This window comes from Fulvia fulva, chromosome 7, assembly GCF_020509005.1.
Source record: "Fulvia fulva chromosome 7, complete sequence".
Taxonomy (NCBI): Eukaryota; Fungi; Ascomycota; class Dothideomycetes; order Mycosphaerellales; family Mycosphaerellaceae; genus Fulvia; species Fulvia fulva.
The window spans coordinates 2,569,638-2,588,422 of NC_063018.1; the positions used below are offsets into that span (position 1 = coordinate 2,569,638).

An 18,785-nucleotide genomic window follows, 5' to 3' on the forward strand; every position below is an offset into this window, starting at 1 on the left:
TTGAGAGTCGTTCGGATGGTTATCAACTTCACCTCTCGAGTCGTAGCAGCTCCACTATAGGGCGCTATAGCACAATTCATGCCTCTCTTGGACTAGCGGCAGGCTGTTAGAGCCAAGGCCCGTCTGCCGTTGCCAGCTCGCTAGCTATTCTCGATGCCTTCCACATGGCACTCCGACGTCTAGCAAAGTCAACGTCGAGCAAGAGATTGCGAAGAGCAGTCGCGGCTGTGGCTCGCCGCTGAGAGTCGTCAGCATGCTGAGATGATGCCGCATCCCGTGGCCAAGGGTGCGTATAGAAGAACTCTCTGCTCTTTTAACACCGCTTCCTCTTTCGCAAGCATCTTCAGCGTCTCTTCTAGACGGCAACTGTTTGTTCTTTCGCAGACTTCGCATCTGCATTCATTCCTTTCTGACCCTTTGGTCTACCACACTCCTTGCAGGCTACTGTTCGCCGTCTAGTCGATTTCACACTATCGCATATTCCATAATCTGTTTTAGCACTAGACTATAATGCCTTCCTTTTCGGCATTGATCCTCACCGCTGCGGCGGCTGGATCTTCTTACGCAGCTCTCGAGGCATACGGAGCGCCGGCGCCTCCAGCAAACGGACCAGCTGCGCCTCCAGCATATGGAGCACCGGCGGCCCCAGCATACGGGCCATCGACCGAGAAGCCATCGGCTCCAGCATACCAGGCCCCAGCGGAGAGCTACGCACCAAAGAGCCCTGAGCACTCTTCTCACGAGCCACAGTGGTACAGCTCGCCAGCTCAACCACAGCAGTACACCACCACTTCCGCTACATATGGCCTTCCAACCCAGGCCTACGGTTACGAGAGTGCTTCCACCTCTTGCACCGAGGAGGAGGAGAAGCCCACATCGACCTTCGTGCCGTTCTACACCAACTCGGAGACCACGAAGCTAGCCAGGCCCTTCACCATGCACCCCACGATCGAGATCGACACTTCGTCGTACGCAACCACGACCAGCTTCGAGGTCCCGTACTACCCAGAGTCGACCGTCACGACATCAACCAGTGTCGAGAAGCCATACAACACTCCCAAGGTCCCATACTACCCTGAGACCAAGGTGACCGAGCATTACACCAAGCCGTACGCTTCGGTGCCATACGACTCCATCTCGACCTCCACGATGTCAAACAACGATGTGACCATTGTTGGTGTTACCCAAGAGTACACCACGCTCTGCGACAAGACCGACACCGCCACCTACGGCGAGCAGACTGTGTACACTACGTACTCTGCCATCTCCACTGCCACTACTGTCTACTACACCACCGTCACTGGCTCCGTCAGCATCCCCACATACTACCCACACAGTGAGACTACTCCTGCTGAGGAGACTCATCCCGCTCAGGAGACGTACCCTGCGGAGTCCACTACTTGCACCGAAGAGGAGCACAAGACTTACCCTCAGCAGACTTACCCAGCTGAGACTTACCCGGTCGAGAGCAAGATTTACCCGGCAAAGGAGACGACACCTGTCTATGAGCACAAGACGTACCCCGTTGAGAGCAAGACTTACCCGGCCAAGGAGACGACACCAGTCTACCCGGTCGAGAGCAAGACTTACCCGGCAAAGGAGACGACACCTATCTATGAGCACAAGACGTACCCCGCTGAGAGCAAGACTTACCCGGCCAAGGAGACGACACCAGTCTACCCGGTCGAGAGCAAGACTTACCCTGTCCAGGAAACCACTCCAGTCTACGAGCACAAGACTTACCCGGTCGAGAGCAAGACTTACCCGGCACAGGAGACTACACCTGTCTACGAACACAAGACATACCCGGCAAAGGAGACGACTCCAGTCTACGAGCACAAGACCTACCCCGTTCAGAGCCAAACTTACCCGGTCGAGAGCAAGACTTACCCGGCAAAGGAGACCACTCCAGTTTATGAGCACAAGACTTACCCAGTCGAGAGCAAGACTTATGCACAGACTTGGTCGACCGTGGAGCAGATGACCTACCCCGTCGAGAAGACCTACCAGCAAACTAAGACCACTGAGGAGGCAAAGACATACCCAACTGCCCCCGTCTACAAGCCTTCCGAGAGCGCCCCGGTCTACAAGCCTTCCGAGAGCGCCCCGGTCTACAAGCCCTCCGAGTCTGCTCCAGTCATGGAGTACCAGCCATCGCCTTCCGCATCTGAGGCGTACCCAATGATGTCCAAGGCGACTTACGCTCCATCTGCCCCAGCCTACCAGCCGCACGAGTCTGCTCCAGCTTACGCTCCATCGGCTCCAGTCTACAGCCCAAAAGAGTCCGCCCCAGTATACAGCCCACAAGAGTCTGCCCCAGCTAACGCTCCATCTGCTCCGGCTTACCAGCCACACGAGTCTGCTCCAGCGCCAACCTACCCAGCCAGCAGCGCTACAACCACCAAGCAGGTCACCATCGTCCCAGTGCCGGCCACTGAGTACCACGGTGTCAAGTCCACAGGTATGGCCACCTACCCGGGAGCTGCCTCGCCAACTGGAACGGCCCCCTACTACCCCGGTGCTGCCTCGCCAACTGGCTCGTACGGATACCCCAAGAGCGGCAACAGCACTGGCAACAGCACCAAGCCATGGAACTCACCAGAGAGCTACACTGGTGGTGCAAGCGCCAACACTTTCAGCATCGCTGCTCTCACCATCATCCTCTTCGGTGCTGCATTCGCTTTGTAGAAGGTTGTGTGATGATGTAGAGTGACGAGGCTTTCCTCTTGTTGGAACAGAACTCTTAACGTCCGCGATTTCTTGTACATAAGCACAATGCATAGAGTCAGATCATTATCTCTTCAGCTTCACGTCAGCTTCTCCTCGTCATCAGCATATGGCCGGGGGATACAGTACATACAATCGTATTCATTCACCGGTCCAAGCATGTAGCCGGGATAGATAAGGTCGAAACTCTGTAGCGACTCCAATCGTGGTACTCCAATTTCTTATCGGCCTAGGCTTCCGATTTCATGATACATAGCCACGATGGATGAAAGTGGCCACGAATGGATCAAGTAATATCATGCTTGCTGCTCCTGCTGCGCATGACCTCTCTGCATGTTTTCAGTATGTATGCGCTATGCAGTGTCGCTGTCGTGCATGCTGTCGCGTCGAAGCGATTGCCTTGAGTTGTATAGCATGATGCTTGCCGCTATTCGACACCCTGTGGTCACACACGTTGACCGTCGAGCCTGGAAACATGACTGTCATTTACATACAGCTCTACCACAGGCCACATATCCCCAGCAGCAGAAGTCTAGACACAAGAGCCACAGATGGCTACACGTAAGCCACAACGGCCCAGATGCTTATCAGCTCCTTCCGGGAATTTTCACAAGCACAAAGATAGCGAACGCCGACAGCGGTCACGCGCCCGCGCCCGCCACTGCTGCCCAGCAGTGCAGGCTCATTCCTCGTTATGCTGAGGCGCGAGTCCGAGTCGGTGCGGTGAGGGGAGGACTTGGTTGCTAACGACACTGTTTCTACGACAGTGCTGCCTTCTTTCTTCTCGGCGCAGCTTATCACCATTTCTACTGCTTTCTTCAGCTGAGCTTGAGAAGGACATATCACTGACATTGATTGATTGATTAATCGTTCGACTGGCTGACTTCTATGGGTAACCACTCCACCGAGCACAAAGAGCCGTGGCAGGCGATCGCAGTCAGGAAACGCGCCGAACGTGAGGCGAAGATACCGTCGGAATGGCAGTTTCCACCTTCGCTCTTTCCCGGACCGGATGTTCTCGATGTTTCTTCATTCCCTCGCGATTCCGGACTACTTTCCCAACATGAGTTGGAGCTGACCGATGCGACCGCATCCAAGATCGTCGTGAACATCGCGACGGGAGTCTGGACGTCCGAGAAAGTCACCAGAGCCGTCTGCAAGCGAGCTGTAATCGCCCAGAGACTGGTGAACTGCCTCACCGAGATCTGTTTCGATGATGCTATCGAAAGAGCGAGAGCGCTCGATGACCGCCTTCGAATCGACGGCACGACCGTCGGTCCTCTACACGGCCTCCCGATCAGCCTGAAAGACCAATTCAACGTCCCAGGCCTAGACACAACTCTTGGCTACATCGCCAAAGCTGGCCATCCACTCAAGTCCGAATCCACACTCGTGGACATCCTGGAGCAAGCAGGCGCCATCATCTACGTCAAAACTTCTGTTCCCACCACGCTGATGATGGGTGAAACAATCAACAACGTCTTCGGCCGCACTCTCAATCCCTATAACCTCAACCTCACACCTGGCGGCTCCTCTGGCGGCGAGTCCGCCCTTATCGCTCTCGGCGGGAGTCCCTTGGGAGTTGGAACGGATATAGGAGGATCTATCAGGCACCCATGTCACTGCACTGGTCTGTATGGACTGAGACCTTCCCACGGAAGAGTTTCTTATCAGAACGTTGCCACGACGTTTGTCGGACAGGAAGCGATAAGGTCTGTGGCGGGTCCGATGTGCAGGAGCCCAGAGGACGTGAGGCTCTTTATGAAAGCCGTGATTGAAGCGAAGCCATGGACGCAGGATCCGGGCTGTCTCCCCATTCCGTGGAGAACCGAAGAAGAGATCCTACCGGAGAAGCTATGTTTTGGAATCGCCATGAGTGACGGCCGCGTTGCGCCAACTCCACCGCTGCGGAGGGCGTTGGAGATGACGAGGAGGAAGCTCGAGGAAACGGGTCATCTTGTAATCGATTTCACTCCAGTCGAATCGATTGAGAGCCACGAGATCATCAAGCACATGTTCTCCGCCGATGGTGGCGAGGAGTTTCAGCGGGACACTGAGGCCTCCGGCGAACCGCTCCCGATAGGGGTCGAGAAGTGGTTAGGTAAGACCGCCAACGCACCACGAGCAACGGCCTTCGAAACATGGCAGAACCAGCGCAGGAGGGATCTGTTAGCGTCGACGTGGCATGCGCGTTGGAACGCTACACAAGCCTCGACAGGAACTGCCCGACCGATCGACGGACTTATCATGCCGACTGTTGTATTTCCGGCTGCGGAGCACGACGCGGCGTATCCGTCTCACTATGGAACGTTGTCACCAGTTCTCGATCTCACGACTGGCTCGTTCCCAGTGACGCAAGTCGATCTAGAGAGGGATGTGGTCCCCACGGACTGGGAGCCGATGAGTGAAGAAGATAGGAAGGTTATGGAGACTTGTAAGTGGACATGCTGCGAAGTGAGAGGAAAAGACGAGTAAGCTGACGATTTCGCGACCAGACAAACGACCCGAGAAGTTCATGAACTCTCCCATCGGACTATCCATCATTGGGCGAAGGCTTGAGGAGGAGAAAGTTTCAGCGATGCTCAAGGTGATTGGAGATGTTTTGGCGTGCGATGAGTAACATTTTACAACTCACTGCTTCTGATTCTAGCACTATACCAGGCCACGGAGCGATGCGGCGTTATGTTTGGCTTGAAGCGTTGCTAGCGAGCGAGCGCATTGGAGATTTTATTGGGCAGTCAGGGTGTCATTAATGCATTATGCTATGGTCTATGTCTACGGTCATTCGCGATTTGGGTATAGAACAGTACGAATCATTACATCTCGAACGAATCCATCGACGACTAAGCACGTCATGCCAGAGCCATATCCCTGAGCACTAGGTCGTCGCCAGATGGACCAGAGTCGGAGGTTCTCTGGACCGCTGGGCGGTTTGTGTGCCACGTAAGCTTGACATTGTTAACGATGACGACTGTAATTCGTCAGCTTCAGGCTCACATATTGGTCTCGAGAGGTTGGACTTACCACTAAACAGCAACGCCATCGTCGTGGGCAGAAGCCAAGGCTCAGCCACCGATCGTGCAAAGAGGTCTCCATTCCGAAGAGCGTTCGTAGCGAGCAGGCACAACGCCAGCCCTGCAAAGCCACTGTAGTTGAGTCTCACGCGATGGTAGCCTTCCCGTGTCGGCCGGCTGAGGTATCCCAGTGCAGTGCACAGCAGGACTACCATACCAATCGAGACGCAGAAATAGATGTATGTCAAGTGGAACTTGCCGACAATCTCCACCATGTTGTGCAGTCTCTCAGCATCGTCGCCGCCGACGGTCCAATTGGAAGAGCTTATGTCAAAGTCTTGGATACTGTATTCTTCCAGCTCGGTGTCAAGAGAGTTCTTACCGAAGCCGGCGATGGTGAAGATCGATGTGTACGCGGTATAATTGCAAAGCTCGTAAGCGCGGTTTGAGTTGGTGACGTTGCTGAGGTCGTCGAAGTATTCAAGGGCGTGCTGGTATTGCCAGATGTCGTTGACGGTATCAAGACCATCGGCCATTGAGCTCGATATGTAACCCTGGTCGGTCGTGATATCGCCCAGGACCTGGCTCCAGGTATCGCTAACATCGTGCCAGTCGTCTTCTGACAAGACGCTGTCGTAGATCCTGGCACCGGGCGCGACCCATTGCTGGTTGATGCTGTTCAATGTTTTTACCTCTTGCATGGCAGCACTCCACGTGATCCCGAGCTTCAGACCTTGGACCGACAACACCATGAAGAGATGAAGGAAGAAGTGTATGAATGCCCAGACCCGCTGTCTGATCGACCTCGATTCGATGGTCTCGTCGGCGTCGGCTTCCAGTCTCTGCCAGTCGAAGTAGATCATGTACATGAAATAGAGGATAAGTACCGCACAAGCGATGATGACAATGTTGACAACATTCCACGTGAACGTCGATGCTTCTGCGATGACTTGACACTGCTTCGCGACACTGATGGCGCCCTCGCCAAGTATGATTAAAGTCAGCAACGACATCCGCTGGACCAGGTGCGTGTGCTTGAAGGATAGCTCGTGGGTCTTGCCGATGGCGAGCGGTGTAATGATGGGCGTAAGCCACGGAAGAAGGTCCAAAATCCAGGAGTTAAGGTGCTTGGATGTACACGCCACGAATGTTGCCAAGAGCGATTCCATAATACCAACAACGTACCACACGATCCATGCGGAGCTTTCAGCATCGTTGGTGAAAGCGAAGAAGAGGCCCAGATAAATTGCCGCTGCCATGATGTAACAGCCTGCCAGGAGCATGAGTGATCGCCGAGATGTTTGTTGTCTTCTGAAGTGCCACATCGTTTGGAAGTACTGTAGCGCTAGGACGAGGCGGCTCGCCATCAGAATCAGTGTGAGCGTGCGGAAGTAGTGGACGACGGGGCGATGTCTGTCGTCTTCGAGTTCGCCAACCTTGAACATGGGTCCGACTGATGCAAAGCCGATCATAAAACTTATCCATGTCAGTACTTTGTGGTCCGTGAGTTGAGAGGTCCGTCACATACCAGAAATGAAAGGCCTTGCCTATTCGATTCGTGAGGCAGTCGACATTGGAGAATCTAACGTCAAATAGAGCAACTGAATACCATGTGAACCATAATATGCAGAAGAACGCAATGTATTGCTGGAGGCTAGACAGATCCGAGACGCTGTGGATGTACGTGAATACTGTCAGGTTCGCCACGAAGAACAGGTCGTAAAAGAGCTCGGCATCGGTTGTCTCCTTGTGCTCATCCACTGGGGAAAGGCTTCGAGTATCGTGATCGATCGCGTACGTAGGTACGAGGCTGAGGTGGGCTTTCGACATTGCTATGAGGCTGCATCAAGTCGTGAAGGACGTGGTAGAAATTGGGTATGTGTTTGGAGAGGCGGCCAGCCAAGACGAGATATATCCATTACTTCTATGTCGATGCAAACAGTGCTGGAGAGTAAGTCTGCGAGTACACCGGTACCTGCATCGAACTCGCGGTGTGAAGGAGCCACAGGGTCGTGCAAAGAACATCGTGGTTGCATTGCAGAATAGTAGTGCCAAGATGATGTTAGAACTGCTTCTTCGTCCTCTAGTCGTCGAGAGCGACAGTGAGTCGCAGCAGGCGCAAGTAAGGTCCGCATCCTCGGTCCGCAGCCATCTTCTGTCTAGCAGGGCATCAGTCAAAATGTCCACCGCTTACCACTTCAAGTCATCGCTGGCGCTGATACAGTGTTGGAACTACACCGAAGAAAATCTGGGGCTGAAAGTCACAGTAAAGATAGATCGACGCATGGGAGAAAGCCGCAAGAACACCACATGGCCGAGTGGAGCGATGGGTAAGGATGTTTGAGGCTTGATGCTCGCTGGGCAGAAGCTTTGCTCGCAGTAGTGCTGCTCTGCCCTAGGTAAGCAGCAAAATGACTGGAGGTCCATAAACAGGAACATCTGCATGCGAGGAGTCACAGCATCCGCAGCCTAGTCTGTGGCCAGCTCGTCTTCCAGGAGGATGATCGAACACATGGCACAGTGCTACTGGCCACATGGGCTTCCCTATGTCCGCCCTGTTGGGGGAATGAGCGATCGAATACCGTGGACCGTACTTTGATCGCCTTAGATCATGTCGATCGCAGAATGCCACCTGAAGAATACAGTCGGCTGTGCAACCGCGCTGCATATCGCTGTGCTGGCAAAAATGAAGCGAGAAAAGCCAAAAGTTCTTTGTGTCCGTAAGATCGGGCTTGCCTTGGCCGGAACGACCGTCGTGTAGGACGAGGATATTTGGCTGGTCGTATCTTCTGACAGGGAAAGTGTAGTACGGCAGTCCGTGTTTTGCTGCTCGTGCAGGATGCTGGCAGTCAGTGACACCTATCTTCTCAAGCGTGCATGTCGACGGACTTGTCGGCGGCAGGTGGCCAAGACCATGCCGATAGCACGGTGCCGTCGCTCGACGAGGCTATATCCCCAGGCCAGTGTCATGGCCACGGTAATGGCTGAGGGAAAAGGAATGGTTGTTGCGCTAAGCATCGGCTCTTTCCGCGTGCACGGACATCATGTTTTCGCCGAGATCCGAAACCGAGCGAGATCTTTCGAGATGGTCGATGGAAGACTGTCAGTGAACATCCACAGCACACTCTTTGCCTTTGCTTGTTTGGCGCATCATGGCGCATCGTATCATCAGTCAGGTCGTCGTATGTACTGCTATACCACAAACACATGATCGTTACTGACAGACCTAGTTGACCGGCGCAAGAGTATTCGGGAGAGCGTTCGCAGAGGCGTAAGTCGATGATCGATGAACACCATGGCACATACATACTGACCATGACGATAGATATAAGCAAGCCTCAGCATCACAAGTACCACTCACGCCATCCTCTAGTATACCTACAGACACTGATCCGTCTACCAGAAATACGCAGCATCGCAAGCTGGCAACCCGACAGCGGCGAATACCCTCTCCTCCTCAGGCCTCACCTTATCCGAAGCCTGCCAGATTCTGAACGTCTCACCACCTAAATCTGGGCAGGCAGACGTCCAGAAGATCCACGCGCAGTTCAAGCGCCTATTCGACATGAACGACCCGAAGAAAGGAGGATCGTTCTATCTACAAAGTAAAGTGTTACGAGCGCGAGAACGGATAGAGCTGGAGGTACGTGAAGCACAGGCAGCTAAAGAGCGGGAGGAAGAGATACGGCATGGCTGGAGGCCGAAGCTATACAGGGATTGAGCATATGATGAAGGGTATGTGCTGACGCGACATTTGGGTGTAGGCGCAAAGACTGAAGCATCAAAGTCAGCAATCAACACAATCGGAAGCATCATCGGCGTCACAACAGCCGCCGCCGAGCTGAAGATGAGGACTTTGCGGCTCGGAGATGGCAATATATCGATGATTTGATGGCATAGCGAGGCGTTCTGGGCATGGGCATTTACATCAGCATAGCGACACTGCGTGCAGGAGCTGTGGAAGTGAGGAATTGGCGGTCATCTCCGCTCTCGATGCAGAAAGGCCGACGCGGTAGCTCCGGGCACGACTGAGCAGGCTACAAGAGGAGATGAGAGGAGGTGGAGAAAGAGAGATGCAGAGAAGAAGATGCATTGTGTACTTATAGATACGACACCTGTACAGCAAAACGAATACCTTCGACAGTAGCCGCCACCGAATTTGGTTGCTCCAGTCAGATGATTGGATCTTCCCGTGGGAGGAGCGAACACGTTCGATGGCCTCTTAACCCAACATCCAAAGGCAAAGGGGAGCTGCTTATGGCACTAGTGAGAGCGACGGTGTAATGTACACATGCCAAAATGTCGACTGAAGCATGAGTTTTGCCGTTGAGTAGATGTTCGATGCAGCAATTGAGACCGTGCACTGGTGGCAGAAAGCAAAATAAGACCAGGAGTCACAAAGTGGCGCTCCAACGGAGCAGTGGTGAGCCAGATGCCGGCCCATTCCTTCAATCATCCTGTGCCAGAGTCGTGAATGCAGCTCAATCCGTGCCAGCCTTCAAGAGCCAATGAACAAGCCAACGACCAAGCCCATGGCCACCTATCGCAGCCCTCCTTATCGTCCAGGTAATGGCTATTGCTTGGACCTGCTGGTGCGTAGCTGTCTAGCGCCGTCCGATGGCTATGGGCCAACAACTACAGCGGTGCGCTACTTGAAATAGATGTCGAGGAGCGGTGTAGAAACACTGGGGCTTTGTGGTGGCTGCAACCTGATCACCGGCGTGAAGAGAATCTCAATAAGTGGATCTTGCATCAAGACGGTCCTGTTCGCGAACCTCGCTACCTCGATCCACGGTGGACGGCATTCGAGGAAGGAGAGGATGTACCTGAAGATACCCAGGAGCAAGGCATTCCGCTCGACGAGTGTCCAGGCTGGCAGGACGACTGTGATACTGATCATGAAGGTGACCGCGACGATCGTGACCCCGACAACAGACATCCCAACAACCGTCGAGGGTATAAGGACAAGTACTTCTGCCGCCATTTCCCTCGCTGTCTGACCGTCCAGGTGAACTAAGAGCGTCAACGCGAGCCCAGTACCGAAGACAAGCGTCGCAAGCGGCCACCCTTCACACAAGCTCAGACTGCGGCGCGGTAACAGCTACGAGACGCTGTTCTTGACGAAGAACCCGGCGCTCTGATTCAGAGGTACAGTACAACGCTTTCAATTGACCTGGTCTCGCTTCACCTAGTAACTTTGCAAGACCTCGATCAACTCATCTCGGTGCGGTAGCGAAGGTTCCGGCAGGTCCCTGTCTCGACCCTTCACATGCTTCCCGCGCTAGTGGCTCCTCTTCGGCTCCAGTAATTGAGGAGCCATGATCACTATCAATTTCTGCGTAATCATACAATGGGGTTGTGGTCCAATAGTAAGATCGTGGGACAGGTACGGCGGAGTGGAAACTCGTCCTTAGAATCGTGCTGTCCGACCTTTGGTTCGTACTTTCTGCCGATACCGCTGGGTGGGTAGAGAGCGCGGTAGAGAGCGAAAGCCCGCCAGTCTCATGGATGGGGGTGCAAGTTCCCCCTTCTCCAATTTCTTTTTTTGCCAGCTGTCCTGGCAAAGAGGTGAGGGTATTGGAGTTCGATTTTCGGCATCTGTGTTATCATTTTTTTGACCATGGGTCGTTCTTCCTGGCTATGATCCCAGAGACATCCACCGCCACGGTTCTGTGAAGGAACATCTCATCAAATGGCTACCGCCAGCCTGCTGAACAAATGACTGATAGTGATTCTACCTCGAGGAATGTTCACCAGCTCGTGTTCACGATCTTGCGGCACCAGGAGTTCCAGGTTCTGAGACTCCAAACCAGCGAGTCCTGCAGCCATCATCATACACTGAGCTTTGACGCTTAACGTCGCACCAAAGGCATCGCACCCCCAGGGCGGCATCTCGATTCGAAGATCTTCGAGTGGCCAACCTTCGCTCAGCGAGCAGGCTTTTGCCCCTGATAATGCCGCGTAGAGCGTCCTGACTTCCCGCTCGATGCGCCTCGGGCTGGTCTCACTGATGATGTCCTCGCCGTCAAGTTCCAGTGCATCTGCGATGATGTAACGGCGACATGGCCGAGCCGCGGTATGATATAGCTGGACCATGCGAGCATCTCTACCATGACCCTCCCAATGAGAATGGACTGTGACTGATGATGTTATGACGGCAGCGTGAGGTGAGAGTTCTGGTGTAAGGAGACTTGCTAACGCCAAGGCTGGCGATTGTCCTACAAGGCGTTCTTCTTGTGTGCCTCCCGGACCTGGGCCTAGCTGGGAATGTGCTGCCCCGATGACGAAGCAGTCTGCCGTGATGATGGATCGCAGGGCTTGTCGACCACGGTCACAGGCATAGCAACGGCCGGTATATTCGATATGGACAATTCTGGCATCTGCATCCCACTTGACAATTGGAACGTGAAGTGATGATCAGAGGACAAAGTGGAACTGTAGCCTTCGATGGAAAAGTGCTGCATGATGGTAAGCAGATACGCCTGGCTCGTCTCTGCAGTCGCTTCGCTGCCACCGAACAGCTGTGTGTAGCCAGGACGGCCCCAGGTATTGCCAGAAGGCATGTGTATTGTTCCAAGTAGTAAATAAGCAAGCAGACAGTCGAACTGATCCGCTCGCAGCGATATGGACTGATCCTCGTCGCAAAGCTGTTGTAGTCTTCGAGTCGGAAAGGCCACCTCCAACGACATAGCGCTGCTGATCAATGACTTCCTGAACTTGCTCAACTCTGCGTCTGCTAAAGCCTCGATTTTTAACACTATCTCCAGACCTCCAGTCTGTAGCGAGGAATCCAGATGTAATCCATACGCAATGTCTTCGACCAGACCAGAAAAGATAGTCGTCCATGTGGGACGGCTGAACGATGGGAGAGCCTCGACGTCTCGCAGCTCAGCATCGGCTTGCTTGAGTAGAACTTCTATCAGATTCGCATGTGGTAAAGTCCCGTCCCCTGGGTCCACGACATCCTCGCATAGGCCTAGTGGGTCAATGCTTCGACAGGAAGAGTGGCGTGGAAGAGAAAAGCTGGTCATTTTGTGTGATTACTGTCCATGAATGAGCGGCTTGATATTCGGCATCGTGATGGGCATCGTGATGGGCATCGTGATGGGCATCTGCTATTAGTGTTGCTCATCCACGCGATGGCATCCAGGCAGTATGCTGCTGCGCCTCAACGACATGATGAACTGCTGCCAGTCATACTCTCCTTGCGGGCCATGGGAGGGTCGTTCCCAGATCATGAGGCTCAGCATGACGATCGCTATCATGAGATTCAATATCGTGAACATCTGAGTGCAGAACGCGAAAGAACAGGGAGCAACTTTCACATGCAGTCAAAGCTGTGCGCTGACTAAGAATGACATCGGTCGCGACGCGACCTTCTGTCTCCAAAAACGATGGGAGGTGAATGATTTATCAATACCGATGACACGATGTCGTCGCGACGGAGCACTAAAGACGCGGAGGATGAGCCTCGAGGCTTGATCTTCTCCCTGATAGCTCTGGTCAAAGTCCGATCATGACACGTCCTGTCGTGACGATCTCTACTGAACGATGCATAGGATGCCATTCTCGCGCCTATACGACCTTTCGTCTCACGAACCGCCCTACGAGCCTACCTGGCCACCTTCCTCGCCGTCATCACCGCCTTCATACTCCTGGGTTTCGCCATTGCTGCCTACACCCTCTTTTACTGGCAGTACATTCCTCGCATCGGCTTCGAGCGAACGATCCACCTACAGTTCGACAGTGTGTACACGAACCGTATCACGTCCCACTTCCCGTATGGGAGTGCCAACCTGGGCAATGAGATCATGAGTGGACAAGGATACGACGTGGTAATAGAGCTCGACATGCCACGGACGAAGGACAATTCCGAAGCTGGGAACTTCATGGTCGAGCTTAACATGTACGGCTCATCTAGTAGAAGCACTGCGGGCATGCCACAGTCTGGAATAGCTGGCACACCTACGTCTCTGTCGGAAAACGACGCACTCCTACTTGCGACCTCCAGACGACCTGCGATCATGCCATATCGATCACAGTGGATCGATCTCATTCATAAGGGAATTGAGCTTCCTTGGTACATCCTCTGCCTGCGCTCCGAGTCAAATACACTACGCATACCCGTCTTTGAAGAAGTCAATTTTGCCAAAGGCACAAAGAATGCACCTGCGTCCATGCGACTTGAGATCCAGAGCACACATCGTCTGCAGATCTACGGTGCGAAAGCCTTGTTCCGCGCGAGGTTCGCGTTTCCAAGCATGAAGTGGGCCATGTACAATCATCGCCTGATCTCGGCCTTCATCTTCATCTCCACATTTTGGATGACAGAGCTTGTCTTCTTCGGTCTAGCGTGGGGAGCTTTAGCACTTTACCTGCAGCAGCCAGATGTCGGCAAGATCAAGGCAGAAGAGGTGGGAGCGAGCAGTACCGCGAAGAAGATCAAGCAGGAAGAGGAAGACGACGATGTGCCAGCAAAACTTTCGGATACTGAGCGGACATTCCCCACATTGAGTGGCCAGGCACCGCTACGTTATAGCTCACCTACTGAACGTGAGATCAAGCGCGAGCCAGATGTTGAGGATGAGACAGTCGTGGTGCCTGAAGCTGTTGCAAGAGCTACCGATGCAGATGTGGAGGACGAAGATGAAGATGTGGACTTCTTCGATTCAGGTATAGGCACGAGTCTTGAGAGTTCTGGCCCTGGAAGACGAGACAGCGTGCGGCGTAGACGAGACAGGCAAGGAGGTGGTGGTACGCCTGTGAAGCAGGAAGTACGCGACGACTATTAAGAGCGACCTCGGTGAGATCTTTCTTTCTGCAATGATACCCCTTTGACTGTTGCAAAATCTCGACCTTCACATTTGTATTCCCAGTGCAGACGACTTCCTCTGCTTCACGCTCGATGCATGTTCGTCGCTCGCTGAGCATAGTCTTGAGAAAATCACCGAAGAAAAGCAATTCACACGTGATCGCTCCATTCTCTTTGGACAGCGCGGAGCTCCGTTCCGACCGACAACTATAAAGTACATCTCGAACTTATCATCCGAGCTCACCTTCTGCAGGACAACATTCTCATCATGTCCGGTCCTACCAGCGCGAGCGTCAACCCAGCCATGGACTCTCGATTCTCGCTTCTACTCCAGCAACTGCAGGAGGAGCACGAGTCAAAGCTGAGCTCGACCAAGACAGAACTCGAAGCGACGCGATCAGAGCTGCGCTCGACGAAGAAGACCCTTACCAGCACGCAGCACCAGCTTCGCAATGCGCTTGCGCGGATACAGATACTCGAGCGCAGGATCGACGGCTCGAGTCCAGACAAGCGCGCTCCGCAGTTTCTAGACCTCCCTCCGGAGATTCGCAACCAGATTTACGAGGAAGTCGCTGCTTCGGCGTTCAGTGTGCCGGTCATGGTCGCCTACTCGCCCACCTCGCCAGTAGAACACACCTTGGGCCGTAAGAAGATCCATCAGGCCAGCGTGCAACACGACTCCCAACGCGGCCCAGCACAACGCCGCCGCTTGGCAATGTTGTACACCTGCCGACAGATCTACCGGGAGGCATCTCTAATGTTCTACGGCAGCATGACTCTTGATCTACGCTTCATCACCCTCGATGTTGTACGTCCGGACGTCCGAGCACTGAATGGCTACCTCGGACAGAGTCTCCAACACATCCGTCACATCGAGATTGAGCACAGACTACTCGATAACTTGCTCGAGCCCATGACGAGACAACTCGACTGGCCTCGCGAACACTGGAATGGCAAGAAGTGGATCGTGGACCATGAGAAGTACTCCGCAGACGCACACGACCGCTACTGGCGCCTTTGGCGCAACAATACTTGGCTCGATGAGACCTCACCTGCGACCATCAAGCAGTTTCTCCGCCTTCGTACCAACCTCTTCTCGATCGAATCAATCACTGCCTACCAGGATTTCGAGGATGAAGAGTGCGTTGACAGATTGGGTGTCGACTTCATGTACAAGCTCGCATGCATCGACAGTATGCCTCCAAGTGCGATACCACGCCTCTTTCCGAACCTGGTAGATGTGAAGCTGATCAGTGAGTTCGGATCTGAGAGGTTCAGGAGAGTCGGACAGGTGGACTGGGAGCTGTGGTATTGTCATGAGAAGCTGCAGGACTCGTACTATGCCATTGATGATGTAGACGACGAGAGCCTGTCGGATCCGGTCACCGGCTTGATAGTCAAGACGACACAAGCACCTTGATAGTGCACTAGGAGGTAGATGCGACACACTCTGTGTTGCACGATCCGAGCGAAAGCTTTATCACGTTCCTTTTGCGAGAAGTCGAGAGCATGTTCGGATATGTCAGGCGTGGGCGGTTCATGAGGAATCAGCAGCTGATCTTCTTCGGTGCTGACATCTCATCACTGCAGGAAACACAAAGAAGTGCTCAATTATAGCTCAATGCTGTCGACCTCACTACTGTCGCTATCACTGTGGTATCTCTAACCTTCTCTAACGCCATCGCTCTCCAAAAGAAACCATACTCCAAAGCAATACTCCCCATCATCTCGACTCTTTAGCACCATCAGACAGCTCACTCGTGAGCGCCGCGAGACTCCTCTGACTGATGGGTCTCCGCATCCCCGTGGGCCGAATGTCGTCACCGTGGGCATGTGCTGGCCGCGCTAACACACTAAACCTCGAATCACCATTGGAGGGACATGTGTATATTGGCGACGGAGGTATCTCGAGCCAATCGTAGGGATCGCTCTCACGGGGATCGCTCTCACGTGAGTCGCTCCTACTATCATCTTCTCGTATTAGTGTCCCTTTTTGGTGCTCGGAAATACAAGCTGGACATGTGGTTTGCGGGCTCAAAGGGCGCAGTGCTGACTTTGGGGGGATCGGCGGTGGTGCATCTGAAGGCAACACATTATTGTGCTGGGGGCCCCCTGTTTCAGAAACTGATTGTGGTCGCGTTTGCCAGGGTGTTATCATGTGGCCGCTCCATCAACTTGGTCGTTCACAGCGGGAGCCTGATGCACTGCTGCCGGATGTTGTGGTTCGTGGATCTCCGCCTCGCTCAAGTGACCTGCCTCTGGATCCTTCTCTTCGACTGTAGGACGGGCATGCGTCGAGTATGGGCCGAGCTTCTTGTAGTGGCTGATCGACATGAATAGCAGTATACAGCTGCCCACGACGCTGAGAAATCCAAGCCAAACAAATACGACTGCTGCAACTGCGCGGCCGTTGTCCCGATAGCATAGTGGTGTTCCTCCATCCTTCTTGAACTGGCTGAGCAGTGACTGTCCATATGCTGCTGTGAAGGGTATGCCATCGGCGGATCGGAAGTACTGACACCGCATGGCGGTAATGACCGTCAAGGCGAAAGCGGTTCCTGTCATGAAAGCCACTGCCAGAACTCCACAGATCTGCCAGGCCAACATCACAGCTCTTGATTCCCGACGTGCCGGCCAAAAGAGATCGAAGAAGAATGCTGCACCGAAGATGAATGCAACGAAAACACCCGCAAAAATATTGAATGATGCGACGCCAATGTAGTCGTTGTTGTAGACGTAGACGTTATGATCGAGACCCTTGACGAAGTCTTGTGCGTCAAGCATGTCTGCAATGTTACTGTTAGTGGACAACCAAGAAGAACGGAAATGCCTCACTCACCAGATAATGCTGCCGTGCCTAGTGATTCCGACACCACGCAGAAGATCAATGCGCACTGGTAGACAATGAACTTCGTCCGCCTCAAGTGATAGTCCCTGTTCTTGAACATATATTTGCTGCCAAACTTGTACCATTGCATCTCCGCGAGGTCGAGACCCCATATCACTGGTGGAGCCATTGTTGCTGTGTATCAATCCTGTAGATGCTGCTATGTCGATACGTTGGTTATGCCTGTGGTTGCGATAGTGCCGGTCGGTGAAGCAGAGAAATGTTGGCAGAAGTGAACAACCAAGCAAAGAAACAGGTAGGACAGTGAAGTAGAAAGAAGCAAGAGTAGGCAAGGTCAGAGGCTGGGAAGTTGCGATGCTTATGCTAGCAAGACCAGCCTACCGTGACGGGATGGCACTTGCCTCGTTCAAGGACGTGCAATCCGGGTGATCATTGTGCAACACCCAACCGCACTCTATGCCAACTGCAAAATGTCCCTCACTCATGTCGCTCGGGAACGGAGCCTTCGATGCACGCGATTAGCCGCGCACGGTGCGAGGATGATCGTCCTCGGTTGGTTGAAAGCTTCTAGGGACGACACAGTTCTGAGCATCTCTGAGGACGAGACGCATTGCGGACGAGCCGGAACGGAGTGCTGCGGGCGTGGACGTCGCTCTCGCTGCTCTCTGCATGAAGCTTGCAGGGAATGCGCGTATGATTTCCACATTTCGATGCGAAGCTCATCAAGATTCGAAGCTTGACGTGGTTGCCACAAGGTGAAGTTCGTTTCATCGTGCTTGTGATGTCAGACCAGAGATCTGCAGCATGGGTTTGGAACTCTACCACCTGCAATGTCACAGCCAGCAACCTCAACATCATCAAGGCCAGATAGACCAGATGCATTGCAATGGCAGGCCCCACAGGCGTACAGTGACCTTTGGGGATCACAGGCTGTGCTGGGACATGGACACGCCGCCCAAGTCGCAGAAGAAGGGACGTGGAGCCAGTAAAGGCTTGTCGAAGGCTTGAAACGAAACGTTGAGCAAGCGAAGTCAAACAAGATGGGCTCGTGACATGGGCTAAGCTTGATCGCGTGCTCACACCTGTTTTCCGGCCGCAGGCACTGTACAGTCTCTTAGTCGTGCGCAAGACTGCCATATTCCAGCAAGGTACGCAGAAGAGCATCGCGGATGTCGTCGCCAAGCTGGAAACCAACATCTCAACAGGTCCCTCAGCGACTCTATCCGAGAGCATACACTGTAACAGTAACACATCATAGACGGCAGGGGGCGAACGACATGAAATGCCAGGCATAGTCCAGCTAAAAGCGATGCGGTCCAGGGATAGTAGCACCGTCGAGGGAGTGCTGTGCTCAGATGTCTGCTCTGCGCCCTTGTGGTTGTGG

At 53.7% G+C, this 18,785-nt stretch overlaps 8 protein-coding genes across 8 annotated transcripts; 5 read left to right on the forward strand and 3 right to left on the reverse strand.

The window, feature by feature from the left end:
- Nucleotides 1–510: 510 nt before the first annotated feature.
- On the forward strand, nucleotides 511–2,688 carry CLAFUR5_10333 (uncharacterized protein; the record flags this gene model as incomplete). Its single annotated transcript, XM_047909481.1, has 1 exon — nucleotides 511–2,688. One exon carries the CDS (start codon nucleotides 511–513, stop codon nucleotides 2,686–2,688), a length of 2,178 nt encoding a protein of 725 aa, XP_047764022.1.
- Nucleotides 2,689–3,615: 927 nt separating this feature from the next.
- CLAFUR5_10334 (Putative amidase) lies at nucleotides 3,616–5,347 on the forward strand (the record flags this gene model as incomplete). Its single annotated transcript, XM_047909482.1, has 2 exons — nucleotides 3,616–5,161; nucleotides 5,223–5,347. 2 exons carry the CDS (start codon nucleotides 3,616–3,618, stop codon nucleotides 5,345–5,347), a joined length of 1,671 nt encoding a protein of 556 aa, XP_047764025.1.
- Nucleotides 5,348–5,579: 232 nt separating this feature from the next.
- Nucleotides 5,580–7,571, reverse strand: CLAFUR5_10335 (uncharacterized protein; the record flags this gene model as incomplete). Its single annotated transcript, XM_047909483.1, has 3 exons — nucleotides 5,580–5,698; nucleotides 5,752–7,217; nucleotides 7,270–7,571. The coding sequence occupies 3 exons, from the start codon at nucleotides 7,569–7,571 to the stop codon at nucleotides 5,580–5,582; spliced, it is 1,887 nt and encodes a 628-aa protein (XP_047764024.1).
- Nucleotides 7,572–8,893: 1,322 nt separating this feature from the next.
- Nucleotides 8,894–9,462, forward strand: CLAFUR5_10336 (Mitochondrial import inner membrane translocase subunit tim16; the record flags this gene model as incomplete). The annotated part of the gene is made up of 4 exons (XM_047909484.1): nucleotides 8,894–8,923; nucleotides 8,972–9,012; nucleotides 9,067–9,091; nucleotides 9,145–9,462. The coding sequence occupies 4 exons, from the start codon at nucleotides 8,894–8,896 to the stop codon at nucleotides 9,460–9,462; spliced, it is 414 nt and encodes a 137-aa protein (XP_047764027.1).
- Nucleotides 9,463–11,429: 1,967 nt separating this feature from the next.
- On the reverse strand, nucleotides 11,430–12,772 carry CLAFUR5_10337 (uncharacterized protein; the record flags this gene model as incomplete). The annotated part of the gene is made up of 2 exons (XM_047909485.1): nucleotides 11,430–12,002; nucleotides 12,068–12,772. The coding sequence occupies 2 exons, from the start codon at nucleotides 12,770–12,772 to the stop codon at nucleotides 11,430–11,432; spliced, it is 1,278 nt and encodes a 425-aa protein (XP_047764026.1).
- Nucleotides 12,773–13,171: 399 nt separating this feature from the next.
- Nucleotides 13,172–14,533, forward strand: CLAFUR5_10338 (Seipin; the record flags this gene model as incomplete). The annotated part of the gene is made up of 2 exons (XM_047909486.1): nucleotides 13,172–13,249; nucleotides 13,301–14,533. The coding sequence occupies 2 exons, from the start codon at nucleotides 13,172–13,174 to the stop codon at nucleotides 14,531–14,533; spliced, it is 1,311 nt and encodes a 436-aa protein (XP_047764019.1).
- Nucleotides 14,534–14,821: 288 nt separating this feature from the next.
- On the forward strand, nucleotides 14,822–15,973 carry CLAFUR5_20311 (uncharacterized protein; the record flags this gene model as incomplete). The annotated part of the gene is made up of 1 exon (XM_059463147.1): nucleotides 14,822–15,973. One exon carries the CDS (start codon nucleotides 14,822–14,824, stop codon nucleotides 15,971–15,973), a length of 1,152 nt encoding a protein of 383 aa, XP_059319062.1.
- Nucleotides 15,974–16,707: 734 nt separating this feature from the next.
- On the reverse strand, nucleotides 16,708–17,570 carry CLAFUR5_10339 (uncharacterized protein; the record flags this gene model as incomplete). The annotated part of the gene is made up of 2 exons (XM_047909487.1): nucleotides 16,708–17,339; nucleotides 17,393–17,570. 2 exons carry the CDS (start codon nucleotides 17,568–17,570, stop codon nucleotides 16,708–16,710), a joined length of 810 nt encoding a protein of 269 aa, XP_047764018.1.
- Between the last annotated feature and the right edge of the window lie 1,215 nt (nucleotides 17,571–18,785).